This window comes from Melospiza melodia, chromosome Z, assembly GCF_035770615.1.
Source record: "Melospiza melodia melodia isolate bMelMel2 chromosome Z, bMelMel2.pri, whole genome shotgun sequence".
Lineage (NCBI taxonomy): Eukaryota > Metazoa > Chordata > Aves > Passeriformes > Passerellidae > Melospiza > Melospiza melodia.
In genome coordinates, this window is record NC_086226.1 from 44467779 (window position 1) to 44495383 (window position 27605).

General features: G+C 38.3%; 1 protein-coding gene across 5 annotated transcripts in view; it reads left to right on the forward strand.

The window, feature by feature from the left end:
• SMARCA2 (SWI/SNF related, matrix associated, actin dependent regulator of chromatin, subfamily a, member 2) overlaps positions 1 to 27605 on the forward strand; it is a 119435-nt gene that overhangs the window by 60826 nt on the left and 31004 nt on the right. For all 5 annotated transcript variants that reach the window (XM_063180831.1, XM_063180835.1, XM_063180832.1 and 2 more), the window contains 7 exons: positions 2229 to 2315; positions 3300 to 3346; positions 4724 to 4890; positions 8374 to 8537; positions 9300 to 9527; positions 12911 to 12988; positions 19813 to 20031. In XM_063180831.1, coding sequence (XP_063036901.1) covers positions 2229 to 2315; positions 3300 to 3346; positions 4724 to 4890; positions 8374 to 8537; positions 9300 to 9527; positions 12911 to 12988; positions 19813 to 20031 — 990 coding nt within the window. The remainder of the gene's footprint in view (positions 1 to 2228; positions 2316 to 3299; positions 3347 to 4723; positions 4891 to 8373; positions 8538 to 9299; positions 9528 to 12910; positions 12989 to 19812; positions 20032 to 27605) is intronic.

Below are 27605 nucleotides of genomic sequence, written 5' to 3' on the forward strand. Positions count from 1 at the left end.
GCACTCAGTTGTATTCAGTGTAGTTGCACTGCCTTCCTGCAAACAGGCAATGTTTGAGAAAAAAACTGCATTTTCCTTGGCTGAGCTTAATTCAGTAATATATCTGAATAATTGTCGTTGTGGGAGTGATGGCTAGAGATGATCATTTACCTTGTTTTTCAGAGCTATTAGTTAAGTCTTGTTTCATTTAGCTAGGACTGTATGCTTGCATTCATCCTTACAAGATCTGTTGGTGACAAAATTCTTTGAGATCAGTAAGATTAAAAGTCATATAGTCAGACTTAGACTTTGTAGTTGTAAATGTTGGTTATGCTGTCATGGGGTTTGATCCAGTCACTACTGAGTAAAGAAATTGCCATTCTTCAACTTTTCATGTGATAACAAATTTGAAATATAGTAAATGCGAAATACTTTGAACAGACACTACAGAATATCTGGAATATAAGAGTTTCAGTTTGCACCCTCTAGTGTGTATATATAGTGCACATGTAGTCTTTCCATTATCCTTTTTCATGTTGCATTGGTACAAAGAAATATTTTGGTGATTTTTCTCTTCAGTATCTTACTTTACCTTCCTAGTTCTTTGTGTCAAATTGTTTTCTTTACTGGTCCTTAATTAAACTCTAGAAAAAGGGCTCTTTTTGACTGGATATTGAAACGGATCTTCATAGTTTGAACACTTTTTAGACATTAATTCATATTCCTCAGTTGTATTTTTAATGCATTTTTTTCAGTTTGGCGTCTTTATGTTTGTCCTAAAAAAGTTCATTTTGTATCACAGTCTTCCACTTCTTTTTCTGGTCTTTCTTTCATCTGCTCAGACATTTCCATGTATTTTTCCCTACCTGTTTCTCGACCTGAGTGATTAACCAGTTAAAATTGCCTTTGCTGTCATCTGACCACTTCCCTTGCCTTCCACTCTCCCCAGGGGGCTAAAATTTTTCCTTTCTTGCAACTCTCTCCTAAATGACTTTTTTAAAAAATGTTAAATCAAACTCTGTTATCACTGCTACCTGTTGTCAGTAAAGGGAGGTGGTTGTTAAGATTGCTTAGCTTCAATGATCAAGCAACCATTGTGGTATGAAAAAAATCATGTCCTTCTGCAGCTCTGGCCTGGACCCAGCTGAGATTAGAGACAATTCACTCAGATGGAAAGCTCTAGGAAATATTTTTATAACAAATATGAACTCCATTTTTGGAGCAAATTAGACATGATCTTAGAAAGAACAAAACCAAGTTTTAAATATATGGAGTGCACCCTTCAAATGGACTATCTCTAGATGAAAGTTATGATTTTGGTGTACTTCCCAGAAAAGTCTAGAATATTGCTAATATATGTTATAATTAAGTACTGAATTTTCCCCTAGTTTACAACTCAAAATTGATCAAAATTAGCCAAAATTATTTTGGCTAAGATTTTTAAAATAAATCTGAATTAGTCATATAGCAAACTTGGAATAATGATGCCACTCTGATCACATTTTTATAAAGCGGCAATAAAACAAAATGACATTAGAAAGCAACAGGTTTTTGGCCACGTTAATGTGATACAATGGTCTCAAATGTATGCTGACCAGCTGCAGTTAGTTTTTAACTGTGTAGTGTTACACATGAGCGTCCTGGTTCTACAAGATTACCTGTAGTGTATGTTTTATTACCTGTAGTGTATGTTTTGAGAATATGCTTCCTTAAATAATATTACTCACAAAGTTGTTGAGCTTTCGCATTTTAGTATCTCTGGCCTGATGTTTTGCTTGGCCTGATGTTTGCTTGGAGTGAGAAACCCATATATTGAGTTAACGGATTGGAGAAGCTATTATGGAATTGAAAATAGTCCAGCTAGAATTACTTCTGTTAGATGGTTCAGACACTATGAAGTTTGTATGGTTTCATAGTAAACAGTATAAATAAGCAGGACAGTATCAAGAATACTGCAGGTAGAAATCTAGTGAACTTTGTCAATTGCTTCCAGGTCTTCCTTTTTCATTACAGAGCATCCTTATGACAGATGAATTTATAGAGCAAGACAATAGTTTTTTGATTTTTGTTGTTTTGATTTGTCCTGGTTTGTTTTTTTCTTATTGTAGAGCTTTGTTGTGTTTTGATTTCCTTTTGCTTTTTTTTTAAATTACTGATGTAATGTTTGGATTTGGGATAAAAGTATGTTGAAAGGGTATATTCATAAGCTAAGAAATTAATTATTTGGTTTGCATTGTTTGTACCCATAGGGAAAAGGTGGAGCAAAAACTCTTATGAACACTATCATGCAATTGAGAAAGATATGCAATCACCCATACATGTTTCAACACATTGAGGTAAGACTGATAGATCTGATTTTGAGAGTTATTTTTATTCAGTAAAATAGGATTGGATAGTAGAAAACTGCTGCTAAAGCTTATGTGTGTGGGAGGAGACATCTCTGTCCACATAATTTATACTGGAAGGGACAGATTCAGAAAAAAATATGTATTATAGTCAACAAGTGCCATCTTTTTATTGATAATCCAAAGTCTGTTTTTAAAACAGTTAATTTTATGGAGCAGTGTCATTAAAAAGTGAAGAGTTTTTTGTTAATTTAAGACAACCCAGAGCTATTTTTTGCATTTGCGTACTCCAAATTCATTACGTATAGACACTGGTTCAAAATATCATGTGTAGAATCTCTGTAGTTAGCACACTGCTAATCTTCTGCACTGTCGACTGCAATTGTACTATTCTATCCATGTTGTTTTTCAGCAAAAATGTACTCTATATACCATCTCTCAATAGGACCTAAGTATAGCAATGTAATATATCTCAAAAGATATAAAGGCTCATAGATACCTGGTATATAGCCAAATTTATGAAAATATAATTAAATGCCTACTGTGATACAGTATCTATTATTATTATTATTATTATTATTATTATTATTATTATTATTATTATTATTATTATTATTATTATTATTATTATTGTAGTAGTTTTCTCTCTTCATGATCTTGTATGCTGAGTAATTAAATTGAGTAATTTGCAGATGGATCATCTACTGATCAGTATAAATTAATAATCGGTATTCTACCGTGTTTGTAATCTGGTAAAATGTGTGCTGCAGAAGTCAGTTCTGCAAATCATGAATTTCAAATAATTGTACAGGAAAACATTAAGCAGAGCACTGTTGCCACAAGGTGGTTTCCAAGAGTATGAACATAATTGAACGCAAACCACAATACTCATATATTTAATTTGATTTCTATAAGAACTTGTAGTTTTTGACTGCTGTGTATTTTGTAATAAGTTTATTGCTTATAACTCTGCAGGAATCCTTCGCTGAACATCTGGGCTACTCAAATGGGGTCATTAACGGGTAACTCTCTGTTTTTCCTGCTGTCCATAGTGTTGTATTGGAATTAATGATAACTTTATTTGTCTGGAAGCTACATGTTAGGGAACTCAAGCATTTCATACACAGGCAGAGGAAGTACAGGGCACATATGTAAAGCAAAACTTAGTAATAATAGAAGTGTTACAAGATCTTTTCATGACTGTCTGTCTCCTTCAGGATGGTAGACAGAAAAGACTCTTGTCTTCCTTTTCCCTTATTTTGAAATAATATACCATCTGAAATTCATTGGGATGACTCTTCAGAGATATCTGTTAGGATTTTCTTCTCTTTATTGTTACTTTTGCCTTCTAATTTTCCTTTTTTACTATCTCTTTTCCAAATTAAAGTTGCATATCTTCCATTTTCTGAAATGAAAAAGATTTGTTTTATTTTTCTTGACACTCTGTGCAGCTGTCAAGTTAATGGATGCTTTCCAAACAAAAAGTGTGTATGATCCACCTGACTTTCTTCCTGTTTAGGTACTAATGATATATTTTTTCCTTATCTAGTATACCAGACTCTTTGTGTCCTTAGCTAGTATACCAAAATACTTGTCTCGCAAACAGTTTAGGCTGATTACAGATGAGTGCATATCAGAAGGCTATGTATCATCTGGATTTTGTGCCATTGCTAATGATAAATTGTATTTTGAGAGTGCAGACTCAAGGTTAGAGAAACATTGCAAGAAGTTTATTCCTGTAAAGTGTATCACTGTGGTGTTGATTTAAATGTTCTGTTTACTTATATTCATATTCTGGGTTCTGGGTTGCATTTCTGTGCTAGGAGTTGGTTTTGCAATTCTTGCATAGAAGACAAAAGAGTAGCTAATCAAAGCAGCTAAATACTGTTCGAGATGACCAAGTTGTATGGCTAAAGAGTGTATGTCAGGCTCCTGCCACTATCTCCATATATTAGTTCCATTTGCAATACTTCACTTCTACATGTGTAGTAGTTGAGTGGAAAAGGGGGTAATTTCCAACAAATGCTTGATGAATACAATTTAAAACTGCAGTTGCAACTGAAAGTTGTTTTTAATGCCAGTTGAAAACAAAGCAAGAGGTGAATGTCTTAGCTTATAGAATGCTTATTTAGCTAAGAAATAGCATTTGTTTTAATAAATAATGAAAAAGAATTGAGTGATTGAAAGCAGAATTTCTGTAATTGAAAAAAATTCAGGAAAATGGGACTTTGCATGTGTTTATTTTCATCGACATGTGCAATTTTAAAGAAAGAAAAGTGCTATTAGCCTTGTTTAGATTAAGTAAATTAGTCTTTTTGTTATACTCTGACATGATAATGACTACAGACTTTTAAATGTGGGCGTATTCTGGTATTTACTTTGCTGCTTCTCTCCAACAGAGCTGAACTTTATCGGGCCTCAGGGAAGTTTGAGCTACTCGATCGTATTCTACCAAAGTTACGAGCTACTAACCATCGTGTGCTTCTTTTTTGTCAAATGACATCACTCATGACCATTATGGAAGATTACTTTGCATTTCGAAATTTCCTTTACCTGCGCCTCGATGGTAAGCTAAATGAAAAAAGGATAAATACTAAGATAAGAGGTAGTATCCTTCATTAGTTTGGGCATGCGAGCCCTGGGTTCTCCTGCCAGTATTTTCATAACAGTGTGTGGTGACTATACAAGAGTGAAAACAGGTTCAAAATACTGTTTATAATCTTGCAAGTGTATTTACCATGAAGTTTTGCCAGTAGACCCTTCAGTGGCAGTTTAGTAGAATTTCTCATATTCTTCCAAACAAAGAAGGTACTGAGAAAGACGTACTTTTACTTCTGTTGGTAGAAGTATTTCTCTCTGTCTCTTTCAGTGTTTTATTTTTTCTGTTTAATCTGCAGACCATTTGGTCAATGGATTTTTCTGATAACATTCAGATCTATACCAGGAATGCAGCTTATGTATAGATTTGCTGCTTTGAGGCTCATCTCTTTTTCACATAGGGTTTAAAATCCAAGGTTCCCAATCAGTCATCACTATCTAAGTTACCTGAAAATCTTCTCATGATAAGAGATGATAATGCCAGTGTTAGGCCTGTATTCCAGTGGAATAAATTAATTTTTGTCTGTTTAAAATTCAGCTGCTATCATTCACAAGGTAGCTGAATTTCAGTGTGATGCCTGAATTTCACAGGATGATCAAAAGCCTCAATTTCTTCATGTGTAGATATGTTTTATTACTTCATACAAAAAGATGGTTTAGAAACATTTTAGATACTAATATCTTTGTTCTGTTCAGTGTCTCTGTTGAGTGTTCAGTATCTTTGTGGATGGTCTGGATGAGGGGATTGAATGTACCCCCAGTAGATTCACAGACCGCCCTTGGGTCACAGCAACCCCAGGCAGTGTCACAGGCTGGGGCAGAGTGGCTGCAAAGCTGCCACAGGAAAAGGCCCTGGGGGTGCTGGTGACAGCAGCTGAGCGTGAGCCAGCAGTGCCCAGGGGGCCAAGAAGGGCAATGGCATCCTGGCCTGTGCCAGCAATGGTGTGGCCAGCAGGAGCAGGGCAGGGATTGACCCCCTGTACTCAGTGAGTACCCACTGGAGAGGCCATACTCTCAGTTGTGTGTTCAGTTCTGGGTCCCTCGCTCCAAGAAGGACATTGAGGTTGCTGGAGCTGTCCAGAAAAGGGCAGCGGTTCTGGGTAGGGGTCTGGGACATACGTCCTGGAAGAGGCAACTGAGGGAGCTGGGGCTGTTTAGCCTGGAGAAGAGGAGGGTCAGGGGTGACCTCATCACACTCTACAATTCCCTGAAAGGAGGCTGTAGCCTGGTGGAGGTCAGTCTCTGCTCACAGGCGGCCAGTGACAGGACGAGAGGACACTGTCTCAAGCTGCACCAGGGGAAGTTCAGGTTGGGCACTAGGAGGAATACAGAAAGAGAGACTGGGCATTGGAATGACCTGCCCAGGAACATGGGAAAGTCACCATCCATTAAAGTGTTTGAGGAAAGATTGGCTGTAGCACTTAGTGCTGTGATTGAGTACACAAGGTAGTGTTTGATCAAAGGTTGGACTCGATGATCTCAGAGCAAATCTATTTGATTTGCTAATTGAGTCCTGCAATTCTATGAAAGAAAAATTAAAAATAATCCCACGTGAGTTTTAAACCAGTGTGAAAGAAGTTTCCATTTTGGTCTTACATGATGATGATCTCTACCTCATACTGAGCTTCTTAAATAGTGATTATTTTTTCTTAATGTTTTATCTCATGCATAGTAGTATTACATAGGACCAGCAGCATTTAGCAGAATGCTTTTTAGTAGAGAATCAATGATTTCAGGTAAATACAGAGAAGAGTGTGAGTGAGACTTCAAGCTTCTTCTGAACATTTTTAACAGTGTTTTAAATTGACTCTTAACTTCATGCTTTAATCAGAAGAAAAAGTAGTACCAAGAAATATTCTCATCTTTTATTAATATTAATGAACATGAAGTTCAACCAGTATTATCCTTGAATGTAAAATGGGATTATGAAATGGACACACAAATGAGCTATCTCACTGTGCCATAGAATGCCAAAACTGTCTGAAGAACAGAGGGCATGCTAACAAAGCCCTCTTCATACCTCTGGGCTGCATGTGCTTTAATACTTCTAGTCAAGACAAATAAATTACATTACATTTTAAATGTTTTAGATAACTTTACATCATGTATTTTTAAATGAATTCCTTTTCATGCTAGAATATTTATGGCAAGACACAATATGGTAAATACGCCTCATTGGCTTTTTCAGGTAGTTTATTAAATTGCATAAACCATTCTTCTTCCTTTCCAGTTTCATAATGACAGATACTTTCATACTGGGACATAATCTATCCAGGTTCTGCCCAGATGACTTCTTACATGGAGTGTTTCCTACCCAGTTTACAAGCTTATTGGGTTCACTGTGTCAGCAGTGGGCTCGCAGTTTGGCTGTGTGATTGTGGTGGCTACAGACGGGTGGAGTTAATTTTCCTCCTAGCAGCCAGTGTAATGCTGTGCTTTGCACTTGTAACACCACCAGTGACATCACCCCGGTTAGGCTATTGTTAGGCTATTGCTGAGCAGCACTTGCAGTGTCAAGGCTTTCTCTCCAAACACACCTTTCCCCCAAGGCCTGTAAGGCTGCATTGAACTGGCACCCAGGTAAGACAGCTGACCCAGGCTGACCAAAGGGTTATGAACAGCCATAAACCTGAACCAAAACCTGAGGGAAAAGTGGAGGATGCAGGGACATTGCTTGCCATGGCATTTGTCTTTCCAATTAGTCATTACAGGTGCTGAGACCCTGCTTCCCAGGAAGCAGCTGGACATCTGTTTGCTGCTGAGAAACGTAAATAAATTGCTCTTCTTGTCCTTGCACACACACCTTTCACTTCTATTAAGCTGCCTTTTTCTCAGTACAGGAGCTTTTCTGTTTTATTTCCTCCCCATGTACTGCTGAGTGTGGGGAGGCAGGGGTCTATATGTGGAAGCCAGTTGTGGAACAACCCACCAGAGTAATAAAAAAAAATTTGTCATGTCATCTTCTATGCATATATCACGCTCAAGATGGGACATTTTAAGAATTTGCAGTCTTTTGGTATTAACTATGACTCCCAAGGCAAATAGTGACATTTTGATAAATCTCTATATAAGTAGCTTTTAAGAATATTTAATGCTGCTCTAGCCAGAAGGCATTAATCAAAACTAGAGCTCTCTTCTGTTTGTATATAGTAGTTTCAATTGAAATTTATATGAGTTACAAAAAGGTATAACAATGTTAGCCAACATTTTAACATCTACTTTAAAAATGTCAAAACAAATGCATTTAAAGAGACCTTTAGAAGTCCATCTCATAGGTGTGATAGACAGTTGACCTAAACATTCGTGGCCAGTGTTATGGAAAATGTGGCAGAGATGTCAAAAAGCAGTGTACTAAAATACCCTTTCACATGTAGTTTTAGCAACAGTTGTTACATTTATATTATTTCCGTTCACAACTTTAGTATATGATATTTTTAATTTTTTTTTTCAGGCACAACAAAATCAGAGGATCGAGCTGCTCTGTTGAAGAAATTCAATGAACCTGGATCACAATACTTTATCTTTTTGCTGAGTACAAGGGCTGGAGGGCTAGGCTTAAATCTCCAGGCTGCTGACACTGTTATAATCTTTGACAGTGACTGGAATCCTCATCAGGTTGTATTTATTTTCTTATCTTCATAAAATGTGCAAAGAATCCATGATGATTTTTTGAACTGCTTCTTTAAATAGATGATGTAGCGTGGGATGAAAGGAAAAAATCCAAGGAAGAGATAAAATGCTGCTTTGAGAGGAATTAGTGAGGCAAACTGCCACAATCAGGAAATGTTTTCGTTTGAATAGGTGAACTAATTCTGTGCCTATATATATATTTTATCTGAGTCTTGGAGTATCCTCAGTGCTAGGAGTGTTATAAACTTGCTTCATTAGTATAACTGTACTCATTCTTTAACCCTTAGGATATGATAACCAGCTCACTGGCCTTTGGTAGGTAGTTTGTAATACTTCAGTAAAGTATTACATACCATGCTGAATGCTGCCTGTCTCACGAAATAAGGTGACCATGTGAGTGACCATGTGAGTCTTGGTCTGAGGACAACTTACTCTGTGGTGGTTAGTAGTAACTAGATACCAGAAAAAGACGATATCACACCCACTTTGGCTTGTTTTAAAAAGCCAGAAGGGGTAGCTTGAATTATGCCTTTGCCACCTTTTTTTTCCCTTTTTGTAAGAAAGTAAGTTCAATATCCCTGGAAGTGCATAGTTGTGTGTGTGTTTTCAGTTATTGTGCAAATGTATTCAATTCACATAACACTCAATGATCACATGTAAAATGTACGGGAGGCAAGACTAAAAAGAGTTTTACTATCTGTGTTCACTCTCTCTGTTAAATTATTCTCTGTGTTCTTTGCCTAATAGGACTTGCAAGCCCAGGATAGAGCTCACCGAATTGGTCAGCAGAATGAAGTTAGAGTCCTGCGACTGTGCACTGTGAACAGTGTGGAAGAGAAGATACTTGCTGCGGCAAAGTATAAGCTGAATGTAGATCAAAAAGTTATTCAGGCAGGAATGTTTGATCAGAAATCTTCAAGCCATGAACGGAGAGCTTTCCTCCAAGCTATATTGGAGCATGAAGAGGAAAATGAGGTAAGGTGGTTAGAAATAATTACTCAAGAAGTACTGACTCTTCTTTTATTCATCATTTACAAAGATTGTCATAACTCTTGAAATTAAAAATTTCATTATCATTTCTTACCATCCATTTAGAGAAATAACTTAATTTTTATCTTTTTTTATGGTCACAATAATAGGTTGAAAACTACTGGTTATGATGTAATGGTTATGGTTAAATCTTAGTGTAGAATTATGCTTTCCAACTTAAAACCCAATCTACCCTTTATAATTTTGGCGAATAATTGCATTCAAACAGAGATTTTTTTCCAGAACACATTATAAACCATTTCCTTAGTCCAATATATGTGTTCTGCTAGGCACTTTGATTTTCAGATGTGCTGAGCAGCTAGTACTACCTAGGTTCAGTTTTGAAGGACCCTGCTTATTGTACTTCATTTGGAATCTATTTAAGAGTTAAGATCTGCTTTGATATGCCTTGGGCTTAGGACAAGCCCAAAAGTAACTGTTTCTTTCTGATGCCATGTCCGGCCCAGACTTCTCATCACCACTTTCTCTTTCAGAAATAATTAGCTATTTTAAAAGAGCTGTCAAGTCTTTGCTTTTAAAAGTGGGAAGTGAGGTTCTTTTAATAGTGGGAAGTGAAGGACACTGAGTGTCCTCTTTTCATTGTGTTCTTTTATGGAACTCTGAGTATGGAAGTTTAAGTCTATTCTTTCACCTGTCATTGCAGATTCTTCCCTTAATTTGAACAAAATTCAATATTTGGACAAAAGCTGTATTTGGGAGAAATTAAATAAATGTGTCAGTTATACTGATGACACACAAAGAGAAATTTTTGATCAGCACTGACTTTTTCCCAACTTGAAAATACCCTGAACTGGTTAAAGACAGAGCTTTTGAGACCAATCTTGCCTCTGAGTGGAGCTTGTGTGTGTGAATAGGGTGTACACTGATAGGAGATTCTACAGCCTGTGTTTCACTAGCATCTTCATTATATGGAGTAAAGTTTCAAAGATCAAGGAGTTTACTTCTTTAGTCATTAATCCTCTTGTGTAAACTCTGCATTGAGCATTTAGAAAAGCATGATTAAGATGAAATTTTGTGTTGTTTTAGCATTTTTCATAGAAATTAAAGAAGAGTGACAAAACTTTTTTATCAGTAATTGTCTTTTATTTGTGGTGTTAATGCAGAAATTTGGTGATATACGTATGTACCATTTTTGATTAAGTAAACTTGTAGTTCTAAAGCAGACCACACTTCCTATATGAGTAGGAAACCAGCAGACATTTTCAGTAATCCTGTGAATTTTTTAAAAAATTGGAGTACCTTTGTTTCTGAAGCATTTATCTGACAGTGTTTCAGAAGTCAGGGCTGCTGCTAGGCCTGCGTGACATGCCTTATTTTGTAGATGACTTCAGAACAATTTGTTTCTTGCGTGTTATATACTTAATCTGCCATCCTGAAGCAAGCAGATTTAAAAACTGTTTATTTGCCATAGCCCACCATCAGTCTTTAAAGCATTGATGTTGCAGTCTGACTCCTAGCTGAAGCTTTCGATTAATACTTCTTTATGAACAGACACTATTCAAAACTCTGCCCAAACACTCAGCCTCTTGAGGACGAGGAGGAATTGAATGTGCACCATCCTGCAATGGTCAGCCATTGCTCCTTCATTGCAGCAGCACAAGTGTCAGGTGGGAGATTGATGGGATTGATGGGAAAAAAGTAAACCTCTCACTTAAATTATCAACAATATTGACACAGCTTTGACTTACAGATGCAAACTGGCACATCTAACAAAGATATTGTTTACTGATAATCTAGTTAAATATTCCCATGCTAAGCAAGCTTTAAACTTTTCACATTTGAGCGTAGAGTACATACATTCTGTTAATCCTTTTTTAGTAGTTTGTTTAAGTTCAGCATCAAGACTCCCCTTATTTTTATTTCTTCTTTCCTTTTTTGATCCATTTTGTCTTTTAGCAGTACTTGATAAAGCAGGGAGAGAATTTCTGTGTATTTAGAAGGATTCATTAGAGTAATAGCAGTGTATAACTACATAGCAGTTACTTGTTCTAAGTGTAATTTTTTGTAGGCAGTTGAGTTTATTTATAATTTTTTCTTCTGCAAAGCCTACCTGTTTGGCAGCAGGATTATTCAGCCTAACTGCTGATAATTTGGACACTGTTGTTACAGCTTCTACTGTAAGATCACTTCTTTTTTTCAGGTCAGAAGTTACTCTAAGATAATAAGGAAGTATGTGGCTCTTTCATGATGGTCACATTTGTAAAAGAATCTTTTTTTCTCTGTGTGAGTAACCATGTGACTTCCTTTTCATGAAGAGTGAAAGAGCAATGACTAGAAGTGAGAAGAGCTAGCTCTCTTAATCGCTTTCCCAGTTGCCTGGTTCATGTTAAAATCTAAATTATATGTTCATTAAGGTACAAAGGTGTTCCTTGAGAATTGCATTAATGAGAACTGGTTTGAGTTTTTTTCTGAAGTGTAGAAATCCAGACACTGGATGGGAGATGTGAGGAAATACTTAAATGACTTACTATTTCTGAAAAATAAGCTACAGGATATTAGCTTTTTGGATGCTAAATGCAGCATTCTATACTCCCATTAAACTGGGCTCAAAACATGAGTTTTTAGGAAGAACTTAGGTCTGTAGAATAGTGTAATATTTGTTCAGAAAGCCCTGCGTAGAGTGACCTGTTGTCTGTGGTAACAGAATAATTCAGGGAGGAAGTCTGAATATGTTGGGCTTTGTTTTAAAGTGGGTATCATAATGGTTTCAGCTTTAATATTTTCAGTTGAACACTACAGTTCTAAATTGTTTTTCTAGTGACTCTTTCTGTTTTTATTAAATAATCCATTTTGCAATAAAATTTTCACATCTCAATTTGTAAGCAGAAAATGGTCAAGAGAAAGTGATTCAGGCAGGGTTATTTTCCAGCATAAAAACATGTTTTGTTCTTTTCATTTAATCAGGAATTTTTCAGTCATCTTGCTTTGATGGGAAAAAACCCTCAAAATCTAGAATGGTATTTCTGAAGGAATATTGTAGAATAGCAGCACAGAAATACATCTGTTTTAACCAAAGCACTAACCGTGCTTCTGAGCCAAGAAAACCACAAGCCAAAATTTCCTGGTTTTGTATTTGGTCATTTCCTCATTCTCAAATTTTGAAGGGAGTAATAATTGTCATTTGTCATTCTTACCATCTTATTTTGTTACTTCTGAATAGCTGAACACTTTAAAAGGTTTCATTTCAGTTTAAGTGCTCCCACATGTTGTCAGAGAAAGAGGGCCAGTGGAGCTCTGAACTGAGGCAGACTGTTAGTTCAAGGTGCATGTGAGTACTTCCTAATAATTTTATCCATCTTTTTAACCAGGAAGAAGATGAAGTTCCTGATGATGAGACACTGAATCAGATGATTGCTCGACGTGAGGAGGAATTTGATCTCTTTATGGTGAGGATGTGTAATCATAGAAAAATCATCTTCTTCTAGTGTTTTTAATAAAAGCCTTAACCTTTTTATCACTCAGGTTTGTCAAAACTTTACTAGAGAAGTAGGTTTTATTTACTTGTGTTGTTCATCTGAGGAAAAAGGTGTAGTCTGCTTAAATACAGAGTTCCTCAAGTGACACAGAGTCTTCAGAGATTGCTTGCTGTCAGTGAAATAGTGACAGTCTAGAGGAAGAGTTTGACACAACCTGAGAAATTGATAGTTCAAAAGTGTCAGTCACAGTTTGTCTTGCTAATTCTACAGCATACTATTACTATTCAAGCAACATTTTGTCTTACTTGTGGACTTTGATATTGGCAAGGACAGCTACAGGAACTTAACAGGGTCATAAATTAGTAGACTAACAGTGCTGTTTTCTTGGTGAGTTAACTGAGGTATTGTTGATGGTTTTATCATGAATCAGCTGCATCTCTGCTGCTACAACTGTTGCAACAGCTATCAAAATAGAGCTAGTGGTTCAAATATGAGCCACTTCTTTTTATTACTACTTCCCTTTTTGTTTATGATACTTCAGCACTGGTGGAATAATTACTGAAACGCCTTTGTAGGCATAGCTCTTGCCTTTTAGTGTTTGTTCAGTCTGAGGATTGCTAGAGGACCTCTGGGCTCCACTGACACCAGTACAGGGCAATACTTAAATACTGAAGGTAAAGCACCATGCCCTCTAATTCTACAGAGGCAGCTTTCTTCTGCAAGGTGAAACAAGACACTCCTGTGCATAAATGGATGTGTATCTGGTGGTATCTGCAGAAACAACTGCTGATAGGACCAATGCAAAACCTGTGTGCCCAGTACAGGTTTTATTCCCTCATTGTCTTCTGCTTACGAATTCGTCTGTAAAAATTTGGTGTTACACAAGCATGCAGGGGCCCTTTTTCTGTAAGTTACAATTGTTCATGTACACTGTTGGAAAAGGCCATATTCCCCCGTATGACTCTTCTTTTTCTCTTGCTGATTTGCCAATTTCGTGTTTTCGTGCTGGGCTTCATTAAGAGTTACTCAGAACTGAAATCAGTAAAGCCAGGTTGCAGAGAAAAGGAGTGCTTACAGACAGCTGTCTTTTTAAACTTTTCGATCAGTGATTTGAGTGTAAGGAGATTTACATGACACAAATCAAAATATGGCCATTTGATCTAAAACTCAAAAGAAATAAATTTCATCTGAATTATTGACTGAACATACCCTGATTTTTGTGGATGTGGATTTGCAGCTAGAAAAGAGCTTCTGATTTCTCCTTCAGACCCAGAAGAAAAGAACTAATCCATGGTTGAAAGTAGCTGATGAATTTGTATCTGTTTTCTTCAACTTGTAGTATTAAATTTGAAGGCTATTTAATATAAAAAAAGTTGAGGAGCCAAGAGTAAAGACAGTTTTGACAGAATCACAGAACATACTGAGCTGGTAGGGACCCACAAAGGTCGATTCCAGCTTTTGGGCCTGCACAGGACAAGCCAAGAATCACACCATGTGTCTGAGGGCATTGTCCAAACATTTACTGAATTCTGTCTGGCTTCGTGCTGTTACAGCTTCTCTGGGGAGCCTGTTCCAGTGCTCCACGACTCTCTAGGTAAAGAACCTTATCCTGATATACAGCCTAAACCATCTCTGACACAACTTTAGGCCATTCCCTTCAGTCCTGTCACTGGTCACCACAGAAGAGATCAGTGCCTGCCCCTCCTCTTTTCCTCACAAGGAGCTTGACTGCAATGAGGTCTCCCCCCACTCTTCTCCAGACTGAAGAAAACAGGAGACCTCAGCTGCTCTTCATAAGGGTTCCTCTCAAGGCTCTTCACCATGTTTGTGGCCCTCCTTTGGACACTCCCCAATAGTTTTGTATCTCTCTTACACTGTGGCACCCAAAGCTGCCCCCAGCACTGGAGGTGAGGCTGCCCCAGGTCAGAGCAGAGCAGGACAATCCCCTCCCTTGCCCACCTGGCCATGCTGTCCCTGATGCCCCAAGGACACGGGTGACCCTCCTGGCTGCCAGGGCACTGCTGACCATGTTCAACTTGCCATCAACCAGGACCCACTGGTTCCTCTCTTTGTTGCTGCTTTCCAGCATCTCATTCCCCAGTCTGTCAGTACATCCCAGGGCTGCCCCATCCCAGAAGCAGAATCTAGCTCTCAGCCTTTTTGAATGTCATATGGTTGGTAATTTCCCAGTCCTCTCATTTGTCAAGGTCTCTTTGCAGTCCCTCCCTGCTTTTGAGGTAGTGACTAGATCCTCCCAGTTTTTTTATTGTTATTGTCTGTGAACTTGCTTAGTATCCCTTCAAGTCTTGCATCCAAGTCATTTGTGAAGCTATGTGAGCTGAATGTATGTTTTTCGTATTAATTTACGTGGAAGTTTTTAAGGGAAAGTAAGGAGTTGGTAGTAAAAATTTTAAGAGGCAAAACTGCACACGTTGAAAGCCAGGGTTTGAAAATAGTAAGATAGTAAGATTGTAGTTAAATATTAATGGCTAAGAAATAATTTAAATTGTTAATACAAAAAATGGTTTTAATTTTTTGTAAACTGTTTGTCTATAAAAGAAAAATGTGAAAAGCAAATTTGGCAGTCAGAGCTATTTGTCTTTTTATCAATATTTCAAGTCTTACATAGTCAGATAAAAAACAAAAGGTAGTCTTTATTTTCCTTGCTGTAGTTATACCCGTGCCACTTCATTCCCTTTAAAAGTTGTGCATATGTAATCAGAATTTAGGAGTCTGCAATACCCAACAAAAATGTGTTTGGGTGTCTGTGGTGGTTTGACCAGGAAGAAGTGGGAATTCTGGAATGTTGTGGTCAAACCAATGGGTGCTTGGATTTTGATATTGGCACCTGGGGTAGCCAGTGGGTTTTAGGACACACCTCTGAGAACACCCAGGGGTTAAAAGCAGAGCTTCAGCCCTGGGAGGCTCCCTTGGGACTTCGAGGGATGCAGGTCGGATCTCTCCCCCGTCCAGCCGCTGCTGCTGCTGGGCAGGGGAGGGGCAGCCATGCGGTAGGCCTGGGCCTGGACAGAGATGGGGGTGAGGAGGCCTTGGAGGATGGAAGGGTGGAGAGCAACAAGAGACATCGGGCAGCCATTCCCCCCCCCCCTCCCCTTTTTTGAGACAGACAGACAGAGAGAGAGAGAGAGAGTGCAGCCTGTGTCGTTATCTCGAAACTCAGTAAACATGTGCTGGCAGCAGGCAGCCCGGCTGAGGAGATGGGAGGGGGTGCAGCCAGGAGTCCAGCCGCCTGGAGGAGTTTTTTAACCCTTTTTGGACAATGAAAACCTTACAGAACATTAACCCTTCCTAGACGAGTGATAAGGGTTGAGGAGGACGAAGGAAATGAATGAGTGATGGAGGTCTGGACCAGAGAGAGAGAGTGAGAGATGTTAGAAGAATGGAGAAGATGGAGTGGCATTTTATGCTGGACTCTTTTGTGTAGCCATGGACAGAGCCATGTTTCCGTGTGATACAGAGACTGAGTCCAGGGGGAGAAATGTCCCAGAGCCAAAGAAGATTCAGTGTGGGTACCCCTCGGCCCCAGGGGGTATATAAAATATGGGGGGGACAGATGTCCCAAAGGTGGGAAGGTGAGATACTGTGCTTTTCTGGAACTGGACAAAGCATCCTTAAAAAGACAACCCTGGAAGCAGCCCGGTGAGAGCACCGGGACAAGGACAAGGACAAGGACGGAAGAGGCCACCACGACACATGGAAGGACTCCCTCTCCTCTTGAGGAGCTGAAAGTTTGAGCAATCTAAAGGGTGGTGTTGGACCCAGAACTGGTGATTTTGGAGGATGTATTGTATTGGGAATTTAGGGGGCAGGAGGGGGAGAGTGTTTTTTTGTGAGGTTTTCATTTTCCTCGTGTTTTCTTTTTTTTTTCTCTTCTTTTGTGTGTAGTTTAGTAATTGTTTGTGTGTAGCTTAGTTAATAAACTTTTCTTTATGTTTAAGTTGGAGCCTGCTTTGCTTATTCCTGGTCACATCTCACAGCAGACACCAGGGAGAAGGTGTACTCATGGGGGCTCTGGCTTTGCCAGGCCCAAACCATAACAGTGTCTTAGTGTCTTAGGTGTGTAAAAGCATGTATTTTACTTATTTGAAGTGAGCAACAAGAAAGATCAGTTCCATGAGCATCTTTTCTATAGTCACTTTGCAGGTTAGAAGTGTTGCAGGACCTGAAATGTGGCTGTGGAGGTAAATACACTGTTCAGGGAGAAGATGTGTACAAGTGGACTTTGTTCCTGTGGCTTTTAGAGGCTTCACATCATAAAAAAAATTGGAAAATACTCAGAGAAAAATCAGGTGGTTTATGTGACCTGTACAACTCTGGTCATTTTGTAAGAATGCTTCAATAAGCTACTTCTCTGGAAAAGAAATAGTTCCCTTTACTGTTAAAACTGCTTAAATAAAGTAAAGAAAATATTAAAAGAACATGATTTTTTATGTAAAAATGCCTTTCAAGTGGAAGGCCAAATGGGTACCAAAACTCCAGTTGTGCTATTACAGTTAATCTCCTTGAAGTGAAAATGGCAATCTACTAGAACTGGGTGTATAAATTACAGATTTTACACAGAGTGATTTGAATGTTTTTTTTCAAGGGCTATCTTAGTTATAATTTCAAAACTTTTACATGGAATGGTTTTGATGTTTCTTCCAAGGACTCTTCTAGTTATAATTTGGAAAGTTTAAGATAACCATCCACAGTTCAGAGGACAATAGTGTTCTGTGGTTTTTCTAAACTGGAAATTTTAGGGCTTGAGTGTGCCAACGTTCAAGTTCTATGCTTAGGTTAAGTAGTGGTAGCATATTATTTTTAGCATTTAGGCCTTATTGATGACAGAAAACATATCATTATTAGTTATATAAAAATAATTTAGATGTCTCTTGGAAGCACAGGTTTTGGAAAGAGATGGGAAGATAGAACTGGAGGTTTCCCAGGTGTAAATATGGTTTGAGTAGTATCCTCAGGAAAAAAAAAAATCTGTTTATATCTCTGATATCTCAGATTAACTGAGATTATCTTCAGTTTTCCTTCCCAAGCACTGTTATATCAGAAAACAGCTACTATAATACACTATCTTAGTGTTCAGTTTTTGTGTTAGACAGAGAAACATAGTCATTGGGGAAAAAATACAAAGTTTCAGCATTGATTTCATGTTTTTAATGGCATAAAAATATGATGTCTTTTGACTCCGTTCAGGTTCTCAGCTAAATAATAGAAATAGAGCAGTCTATTTAATTTATCCCATTTGAGCTGTCTCTTGGTGCAGCTGTCTGGTTGTCATGTTAGAATAATCCAAGCCACATGTTTGGCTTGAATGAGACTTCTTGAAATTAATTAAAATTGAATGGAATGTTCTTTAATAGGTGAAATGTGGAAGACTGCTGTAAAAAACTACAGGCTGCATATCCCATTCACTGTTGTCTGAAGTAATAGGGAGCAGGGAAAACGCCCATGTATTTATAGTTGCTTCTTTAACATAGTTGGACCTGCAGACTGAAGACTACTTCTTGCTTTCTGCTTTTCACTGAGTTTAGAAATCGGATAGTGCACAAGGGAAGGTGATGAAAACAAGCTGTAAGATGAACTTCCTGAGGTCGTGTTTTAGAAATGCTTGTGTTTGAGAAGTCCCAAGATGAGAGAAGATTCAGTATGTTCACTGGTGCCATTACCAAGCCTCAGGTTTTAAATTTGGCTGGGTTTGAGCTGTCCCTCTGGAGAGATAATACCTCTGAATTAATGCACATCTGTTTTGGCTAACAAGGGAGACATTTGTACATAATTGAGAATGGTTTTTTTATGAAGTTTTAGTGGCCAAAGCAGTAGCCTCATATGATGCTACAGCCAATTCTGATGCCAGTCTATTTACATAATTTTTTTCAAATAGAAAAGTGAAATGTTGGTAGTCATCTGGTTGTTTTCTTTGCTTAGCAGCTGATTACTGAGTGTTAAGTACGGTATGAGTCTTCAAAAGGCCAATTTAAAATGCCTATTCATATTATCTGATTTGAGTACTTAAGGCAATGCAGGTGCAATTCATGGGACCATGAGGGCCAGGTCAGTATGTAGTCGACAGAGCTGGATGCTTCCCCAGGAGGATTATAAAACACCTCACTGATAACAGTAGATTGTAGGAATGTATCGTCTGTCTCCATGTCTGAGCTATTGTTCACCACATGTGAAATGAATTATTATTTAAATTTCAGCTGAAAGTCTTAACATCACCTTCTTATATTTGTAGCACTTCACCTAAGCTTATCTGATATTTTTGCATTTTGATTTTTGTCTGGTACAACAATAAAATCAGAAAAAAATTCAGGGGTTCAAGCGTGTTGGCTTTCTGGCTCTGTGTAAACAAACCTTTCTCTGAATTTATTAGTTCTCCTTTGAGTCTTTGTTGCTTGTACCAACTTTTAAATTTTCTTCTAATATTCAGGGCAACAAAACTAGTGTATTTTTAGTTACTCTTTTTAGTTACATAGTAGTAAAACCTTATGGGGACAGCAGTGTTATTGCGATCTGCTTTGTGTCACCTGGCAGTGTGTTGTCTTAGTTCCTTCAGTGAAAGCTAGTTGTGAAATAGTGCATATGACTGGAAATTAACAATTGAATGTAGCTTCTTTTTACAGATGCATTTTAGAAGTATTTAGGAATATTATGAAAGGGAGATGTCTGGGAAGGACTTTGTTTAAAGTTTCAAGAGTTATTAGAGAGGTGGGCATTGACGTATTTCACTTAATAATTGCCTTTAAAACGTTTTTATCCTTTGCCAATTGTCATTGCAGCGCATGGACATGGATCGTCGCAGGGAAGATGCCAGAAACCCTAAACGTAAACCCCGCTTGATGGAGGAGGATGAATTACCATCCTGGATTATTAAGGATGATGCTGAAGTTGAAAGGCTCACATGTGAAGAAGAAGAAGAGAAAATATTTGGAAGAGGATCCCGTCAGCGCAGAGATGTGGACTACAGTGATGCTCTCACGGAGAAACAGTGGCTGCGGGTAGGTTGTTGGTTGGTTGGTAGTTTTGTACACTTGAAATTTACACATTTGTGGTAGGTTTTTCTTCTCATTTTGGAGACTGCACTGGGAGAGCACAATTTTAGGCCTAAAATATCCTCATTATCCAGCTTTTGCTGCTATGTTGAAGATATAAGTAAGTTTTGAACTGCTCTCCACAAACTTAAATCAGTGTTACTAAGTGCTGGGTCAGGACTATGATAGCATTCTATTGCAAGTGTTCTTATTTGCATGGATCTTACATCTTCAGGTACTTTTGCGTGTGTCGTCTTTCAGATGTATGAAGAATTGTTCAATATTCATGAAAACCATTAGTCAGTATATATTTAAACTTTCTGGGCTACACAAGCTTATTATATTTTTTAATGCCTATATTTAATCCTTTTAAGAATCCAGAAATTTTCGCTTAAATTTTCTTTCTCTCAGGCTATTTAATTTCCAAGTATTGAGCATTTATAAACTCCACTGAGATCAAAACATTTGGTAAATGATTTAAGAATTTTAAGACCTGAAAGCAAAGATTCTACGCTAAACTAACACCAAATCTGGGATTTTGTCTCTTGCTGTTCTTTGAAATCTACATTCCATACACATGGATAATAATGCATGTGTCTTTTCAGTGTGGTAGTGAGAGCATGGTAAAAAGGTGATTGTTGGCAAGGCTTTTCAAAAAATTTGTTATAGTATGATTTCCAAAATTTATAAATGAAATATTATAAGTGCAAAACTAATTTAAATGGTTTGACAGAGTAAGTTTTGTTTTAAAAACTTGTCTGTTTGATTACAGACAATAGCAACAAGAATATACAGTGTAGGTTTTGTGTAATTCCCTACAGATAGGTAAAAATCTTACCTACTTAGTTTAATATGGGATGTTTGGGAGACTGCATGGTGCAATACTGTACTAAGAGCTAATCCAGACCCATTGCTTAGGGGAGAAAAGGCCTGAATTATTCACCAGCTGTAAGTTTAAGCAAGTCTGTGAAACTGCAGAGGTTTGATACCTGACATTTTCAAGTGGGGAAGAAAGATCTAAAAAATTAAATTCCTTTTTGAATTCTTGAAGATTTACCTTATCCTGCAGTGGAAGTGCATGCAGTATAGTGTACATCTACTCAGGGTCATTTTAAACTACTTCTTTTAATGATGGAACGCTCTGGCTATGGCAGCATAGAAGTTAGCTTTGGCTTTTGTGTTTTGTGGCTTCAGTTGGCTGTAATATTTGTTTTGAGGGCTTTATTGTCAAAAATAGCAGGCCTAAAAGAAGTCCTGTGATCCCTGTCATACTGCAGGCAGAATCATACAGTCCTATGTCATTTATAAGAGAAGTTCAGGATCTTACCTCTTCTAGGCATTTCTGAGCAGTGAATTTAGAAGTCTGCAGTGGATTGTTTCTGACTGTTTGGCTTTTATATTTTACTTTAATTTTCCTGTTGGATTTTCATCTAATTACATGGTCCTGGTAACTCTGCTCATGCAGAGTAGCCTGATAGCACTTTTTTTTTATTATTTCTTTGTGTCATAGGAGAGTTGTCTCCCAGTTGAGTAAGTTCAAAAAGTTTACCATGATTATGCAGTCTTTTCCCATAGTTCCTGTTTTCTGAGTCTCCTGATTGTTTTCAGTGACTTCCCATAGTTGTTGTCCACGTGACTGACTTCATTCTACAAGTTTGATCAAAAGCTAGACATCAGAATTCCAGATGCATCGTCATTTGAGTAAGGAGGAGTTCTTTCCATAACTTCTGTGGTACAACCTCATAGTTCAGTAGTTCATTTCCTAACATGGAAGGTATTGTCTCATGTTAAATTTTTGATCCAGTGTAAGACCTTAATCCTTTTCTGTGGCTCTACTTCCTTGCCAGCTTTTCAAAACCATGTTTCATACAGTCAGTCTTTCCTTCCTAAGAGGATTTAGCATATGCCCTTGTTGAATAATTCTCAAGTTTTCTTCAGCAAAATTACTCCTAATTTTAAGCCTGTCCTTGGGTGAATTTCTGGTCAACTTGGTGTTCTCTTGAGATTTAGTAGGCATACCTTCTATTCTGTCTTTCTAAAGACAGTAAGAACACTGAAGTGATGGACCATTTGATAAAAAGCTATAAAGCACTACTCTGAAAATAATTTCTTAGCAGGTCTCCATACGCTTGGTAGTAATTGTTTTTTATATTTGCTTGTGAGACTGTATTGTCAAGCCAAGTTAAAAATCTTGCCAGACAAGATGGTGCATATACTACATATACTACCCTTTTTTCGCCATGCCTTGTTCTTCTGTTGAGAGAAATTATTCTCGCTTCTCTCTGTTGAGTAATTAAGCAAGTTTTCAAATTCACTAAATTGCCTTAGGACAAGGTGCTTCATAGTGCATTGTAATTACTACTATAATTCTACTGTATACCTAGATTAACATGCTTTCAGGTGCATTTGAGGGTGTGATGAAACAAATGGAAGTATAAGAACTACTAATAAGAACTCCTGGCTCACTGGTGAGGTTCCAGATGCCAATGTGACACCCATTCACAAAAAGGGTAGAAAGGAGGATCCTAGTAATTACAGACCAGTCAGGCTGACCTCAGTACCAGGTAAGATAATAGAGCAATTTATATTAAGTGCCATTATGCAGCACTTACAGGGTGGCCAGGGTATCAGACCCAGCCAGCATGGGTTTAGGAGAGGTAGGTCATGTTTGACCAATGTGGTCCCTTTTTGTGACCAAGTGACCCACCTGGTGGATGCAGGACAGGCTGTGGATGTTCTCTGTTTGGATTTCAGCAGAGCCTTTGGCACTGTCTCCCACAGCACACTCCTGGAAAAGCTGGCAGCCCACGGCTTGGACAGGAGCACTCTGTGCTGGGCTCAGAACTGGCTGGGTGGCCGGGCCCAGAGGGTGGAGGTGAACGGTGCCACATCCAGCTGGGGCCAGTCAGCAGTGGTGTCCTCAGGGGTCTGTGCTGGGCCAGCTCTGTTCAATATCTTCACTGATGACATGGATGAGGGGATTGAGTCCTTCATTAGTAAGTTTGCAGATGACACTAAGCTGGGATCATGTGTTGATCTGTTGGAGGGTAGGAGAGCTCTACACAGAGACATGGAATGGTTGGATGCATGGGCAGAGTCCAATAGGATGGAGATTAATAAATCCAAGTGCTGAGTCCTGCATTTTGGCCACAATAACCCCCTGCAGCGTTCCAGGCTGGGGACGGTGTGGCTGGAAAGGGACCTGGGGGCACTGGTGACAGCCGACTGGACATGAGCCAGCAGTGTGCCCTGGGGGCCAAGAAGGCCAAAGGCATCCTGGCCTGTGTCAGGAACAGTGTGGCCAGCAGGAGCAGGGAGGTCATTCTCCCCTGTACTCAGCACTGGTGAGGCCACACCTCGAGTGCTGTGTCCAGCTCTGGGCCCTCAGTTTGGGAAGGACCTTGAGACGCTTGAGCGCATCCAGAGGAGGCAACGAGGCTGGAGAGGGGCTGGGAACACAAACCCTGTGAGGAACGGCTGAGGGAGCTGGGGGTGTTTAGCCTGGAGAAAAGGAGATTCAGAGGTGCCCTTATCACCCTCTACAACTCCCTGAAAGGTGGCTGCAGTCAGCGGGGGTTGGTCTCTTTCTCCAGGCAGCAACTGACAGAACCAGAGGTCACAGTCTCAAGCTGCACCAAGGGAAATACAGGTTGGATATTAGGGAATAGTTTTTCACAGAGAGGGTGACAAAATATTGGATTGGCCTGCCTGGGGAGGTGGTGGAGTCACCACTCCTGGATGTGTTCAAAAAAAACCTGGATATGTCACTTGATGCCATGGTTTAGTTGAGGTGTTAGGGCATGGGTTGGACTTGATGATCTTGAAGGTCTCTTCCAACCTAATGATTTTGTGATTCTATAATACTTTTTGGTCTCTTCAGTGGCATTACATTTATAATGTATCATTGCTTGTGCACATTCAGAATAAAACTACCTCATTGGATAGATAATGAAATAATGTAAAGTTTCTATATTTTTTAAAATTATCGTATTTTTCATGTGTGTGAAACAGAGTTCTTTGTCGCACCCATTGCGCTCTCAGCAGAAGTCACTTTCATGTCTTTGAGAATGTTTGATTTTTCCGTAATGCCATCTCAAGAAGATGTCATAATAATAGTGTTGCACTACTAGCATATTCAAGGGAATGCTTAACTATGTCAACAAAAAAAAAAGGTGGTAGATGCCATTTTCCAAAGGTAACCATGAGCCTATTTTTATTGTGGTATTACAAAATAAGATTTATTTACCAGCAGTGAGGGATGCCCCTCACTTTTCTTCTCTTGCTGTAGCTGCTTTATAGCTTTATAGCTAGCTTCCTATAGAGTTTTCTGAGTAAAACCTTCTGTTTTAGATCAGTACGTTGATTTCATAATATTGGTGTGTAGTCCTGAGCTGTCTCTTTTATGTCTTGGGGAGCTGACTAGATCTTTTTCAAGGTGTTTTACCTAATTCAGCAGCCACAGCTCTTGATTGTGGAATAGGTGCTGGCTCTTTTTAAGTTAGATCCTGAACTCTCTGCTGATACATGCCAACACTGGACAGTGTAGTTCTGGCACATCCCAACAGGACCTCAAGGACAGTGTACCATGAGGTCTGAATGCATGTCTGTACACTGACCAAGTGTGCCAAGCTCCCTTCTTGCTAGGAGATCAAGTCTGTAGAAGCAAGAGACAAAATAATAACAGAAGCGAAACCTGTGATCATAGGCAGTATTTAGTGAGATTATGATGCTGCCCAGAGCAGCCTGTCATTCGTTGACAGTCTCCCAGGAAAACTCTTAAGACAGTAACAGGCTTCATCACTAGCTGTCGCTGCAGCTCACTGTTCTATAACTGTTGGCATGACAACCATATTTCCTTAAAAAAAAAATCTGGAAGGAGGAGTTTGCTTCCTGATCTACAAAGCATTTATATTCTGCTCTACGTATTTCATGCTTTAGCAGATTCTGTCCCTGTACCACTTTTACAGAACTGCAAAATACTTTGCTGGTTCCCATGGCATACTATTTTTGAGAGGTGTCATCTACTAAGAATTTGATTGCCTGAGACAGGCTTCAAGAAACAGAGGATTTATTTGAGTCGGTAAAATACCCTCAAGACTCTTGCATCTGGTTTCAGCTTCTCATGCAGTTTAATTGCTGGCTAGGTGACATAAATAAAGTCGTAGTCTCTAGTTGTCCTTGTTAATTTGAAATAGCTTTATATGCTGATCAGGGAAGCATACCTGATTACAAAATTAACAGCATCTCATTTATGTCAGGCAGACATGTAAAAGTTATGCTTGTTTTGCTAATCTAAAAATTGTAAGTGAAATTCATGCATTTGGTTTGTAATTAGTCAGTCTTACTTAAAGAAAAAGTGCTGGCTTTCATTCATACAGAATATCTGATGATACTGTTTAACATAGACATAAATTTTGTTTATGTTTACTAAAGTTACATGGTATAATAAACTGCCTAGCAGGAAAAATTTTTGGTGTGTTTTTAACTGTTTCCTTACCAACTGGAACTTTAAATTTTTGATTTTACACACTTTATAATAGTCCGTTAACAGGTTTGATAGCAGAGATAGTAAATTTGGGTTGATTTGTTGGTATAACTTGGTATAAATTTCTAGAAGTTTTCAAGTAGGTTTGTGTTTTCTTAGACAGCTTCAATTCTATATATATAACTTCAGAATCAATACTAGGAAGGTATTTTAAGACATATTTTTGTAAACTGGGGTAGTGGAATTTGATTTTACAGTAGTGTTGTGCTGATGGTTAGGGTCAGAGACAGATACCAACTTAAGGGATAGTGTAGTGTTCTGTAATGCAAAACTGCAAAGAATCACAAAAGGATAAGATAAACAATGCATCTAATCATAACTACAAAAATTGCTTATAGTGATTAAGAAAGGTTACAGTTACCCTGCTTTATCCTTCATCCAGATCTACATATCAGCCCAGGGAAGGTGTCAGAGTGAAGGACTGGAAAACCATGTCCAGCAGCTGGGAAATCCTGTGGTGCATCCACCTTGCAGGCAATGAGGCTTCTGACTTTGCTGTGAGAGTTCCCCAGCTTTTATAATAAGCAAGCTACCATTACTTCTAATACAGAAACATCAGGTTTTATCCTCCTGTTGGGTTTCTCCCAAAGCCTGGCCAAGGCTCAAGGAGGAGCCAGGGGAGTTGTCTTTGATCCTTCGCCCACAAACAAGGCCAGATGTGGTCTTGTCCTGTTTCTAAATACAGAAAGGTAAATATGTGTTTCACCAGCGAGCAGGTACATATATCATATTGCTAATAATGCTTCACCGAATAATGGATACACATGACTTTTGGTTGAAGAGTTCGTCTAGAGGTCAGCTTTGGCACAGGGCCTGTTGTTTAGGCTTTCCTACATTAAGTACTGTAATACTGTGTGTAGAATTAGTATTGCAGTCTGTAGTGATTTTAGTCAGTATTGGAGGCTGAAATTCATAGACAGAGGGAAAAAAAATGTTTTTACCCAGTGGATATTTTATCTGAGTAATTTATGTGCATAATACCCCTGCACCCCTGATTTTCTCTCTTTGTTTCTACTCTGTAATATTACTGGTTGCAGTTGCAGTTTCCTGAGTTGCTGCTAAACCTGTTTCACAATCAAGTGAGTATTTGCGCAGGACAATTTGAAAAAATTGCATTTTGATCTAAACCGTGCTCTGTAGTATTGAATTGCAGATGCAATTGAATTTGTTAAGCTGTACGGGAAAAAAAAGTCACATGTAAACGACTGTTACTGGAAGATGAAAAAGTTCATCATCCTAGGGTGTTGTCTATTTTATGACCAGTGATCATCAGAATGCTCCAGGTACTGTTTTCTAATATTCAGTGTGAATATTAGATAATTATGCATGTGGAAGCTGCTTTTTGAAAGGTTATAAAATTGCATATGACTTCTAGGCCTCATTGAACCATTTTTGTATTTGGTGTACTTACTATCTATCTTTCATGTCCTTTCCATTAAATTCAATTCAGAATCTACTTAAGAAAAGGAAAAATGGGTACTTTCACATTGTAGTGAAATTAAAACTAGTGAAGCAGAAAGGGTATTTTCTTGGTTTTTTATGGATAAGAGGGAATTAAACGCATCTACCTGATAGCTTTGGTTCACTATTTTGGCAGGATAACTTTGTTAGTTTCTAAGGGAAAGAGCCTGATCACGCTGTGTGACTTTATCAGAAATTCTCTTGTCTTTTCTCAGAATGTGGAATCAGGGTCAAGAGTATTAATTTTGGAAACTAAAAAAGTACTTTGAAATGCTTCTTAAATGCTTCTTCTTCAGAGATATTCTCCATAAAGAAATTTTATTGTTTGATTTTGTTTTTTGATAAATTCTTTCAAGTCAGGAAATCTGAACAGCTGTTTATGAGGAATACCTACCAGTAAAACAGTGTCATATTTTCATAGGATTCTTTTTATTTCAGTCTGATTTTGACTATACAGTGTTACATGTAAAGTACCATAACACATATTAACGTGCCTTGAAGTGGAACTGTACATCTGTTCTCCTCTAGATAACCT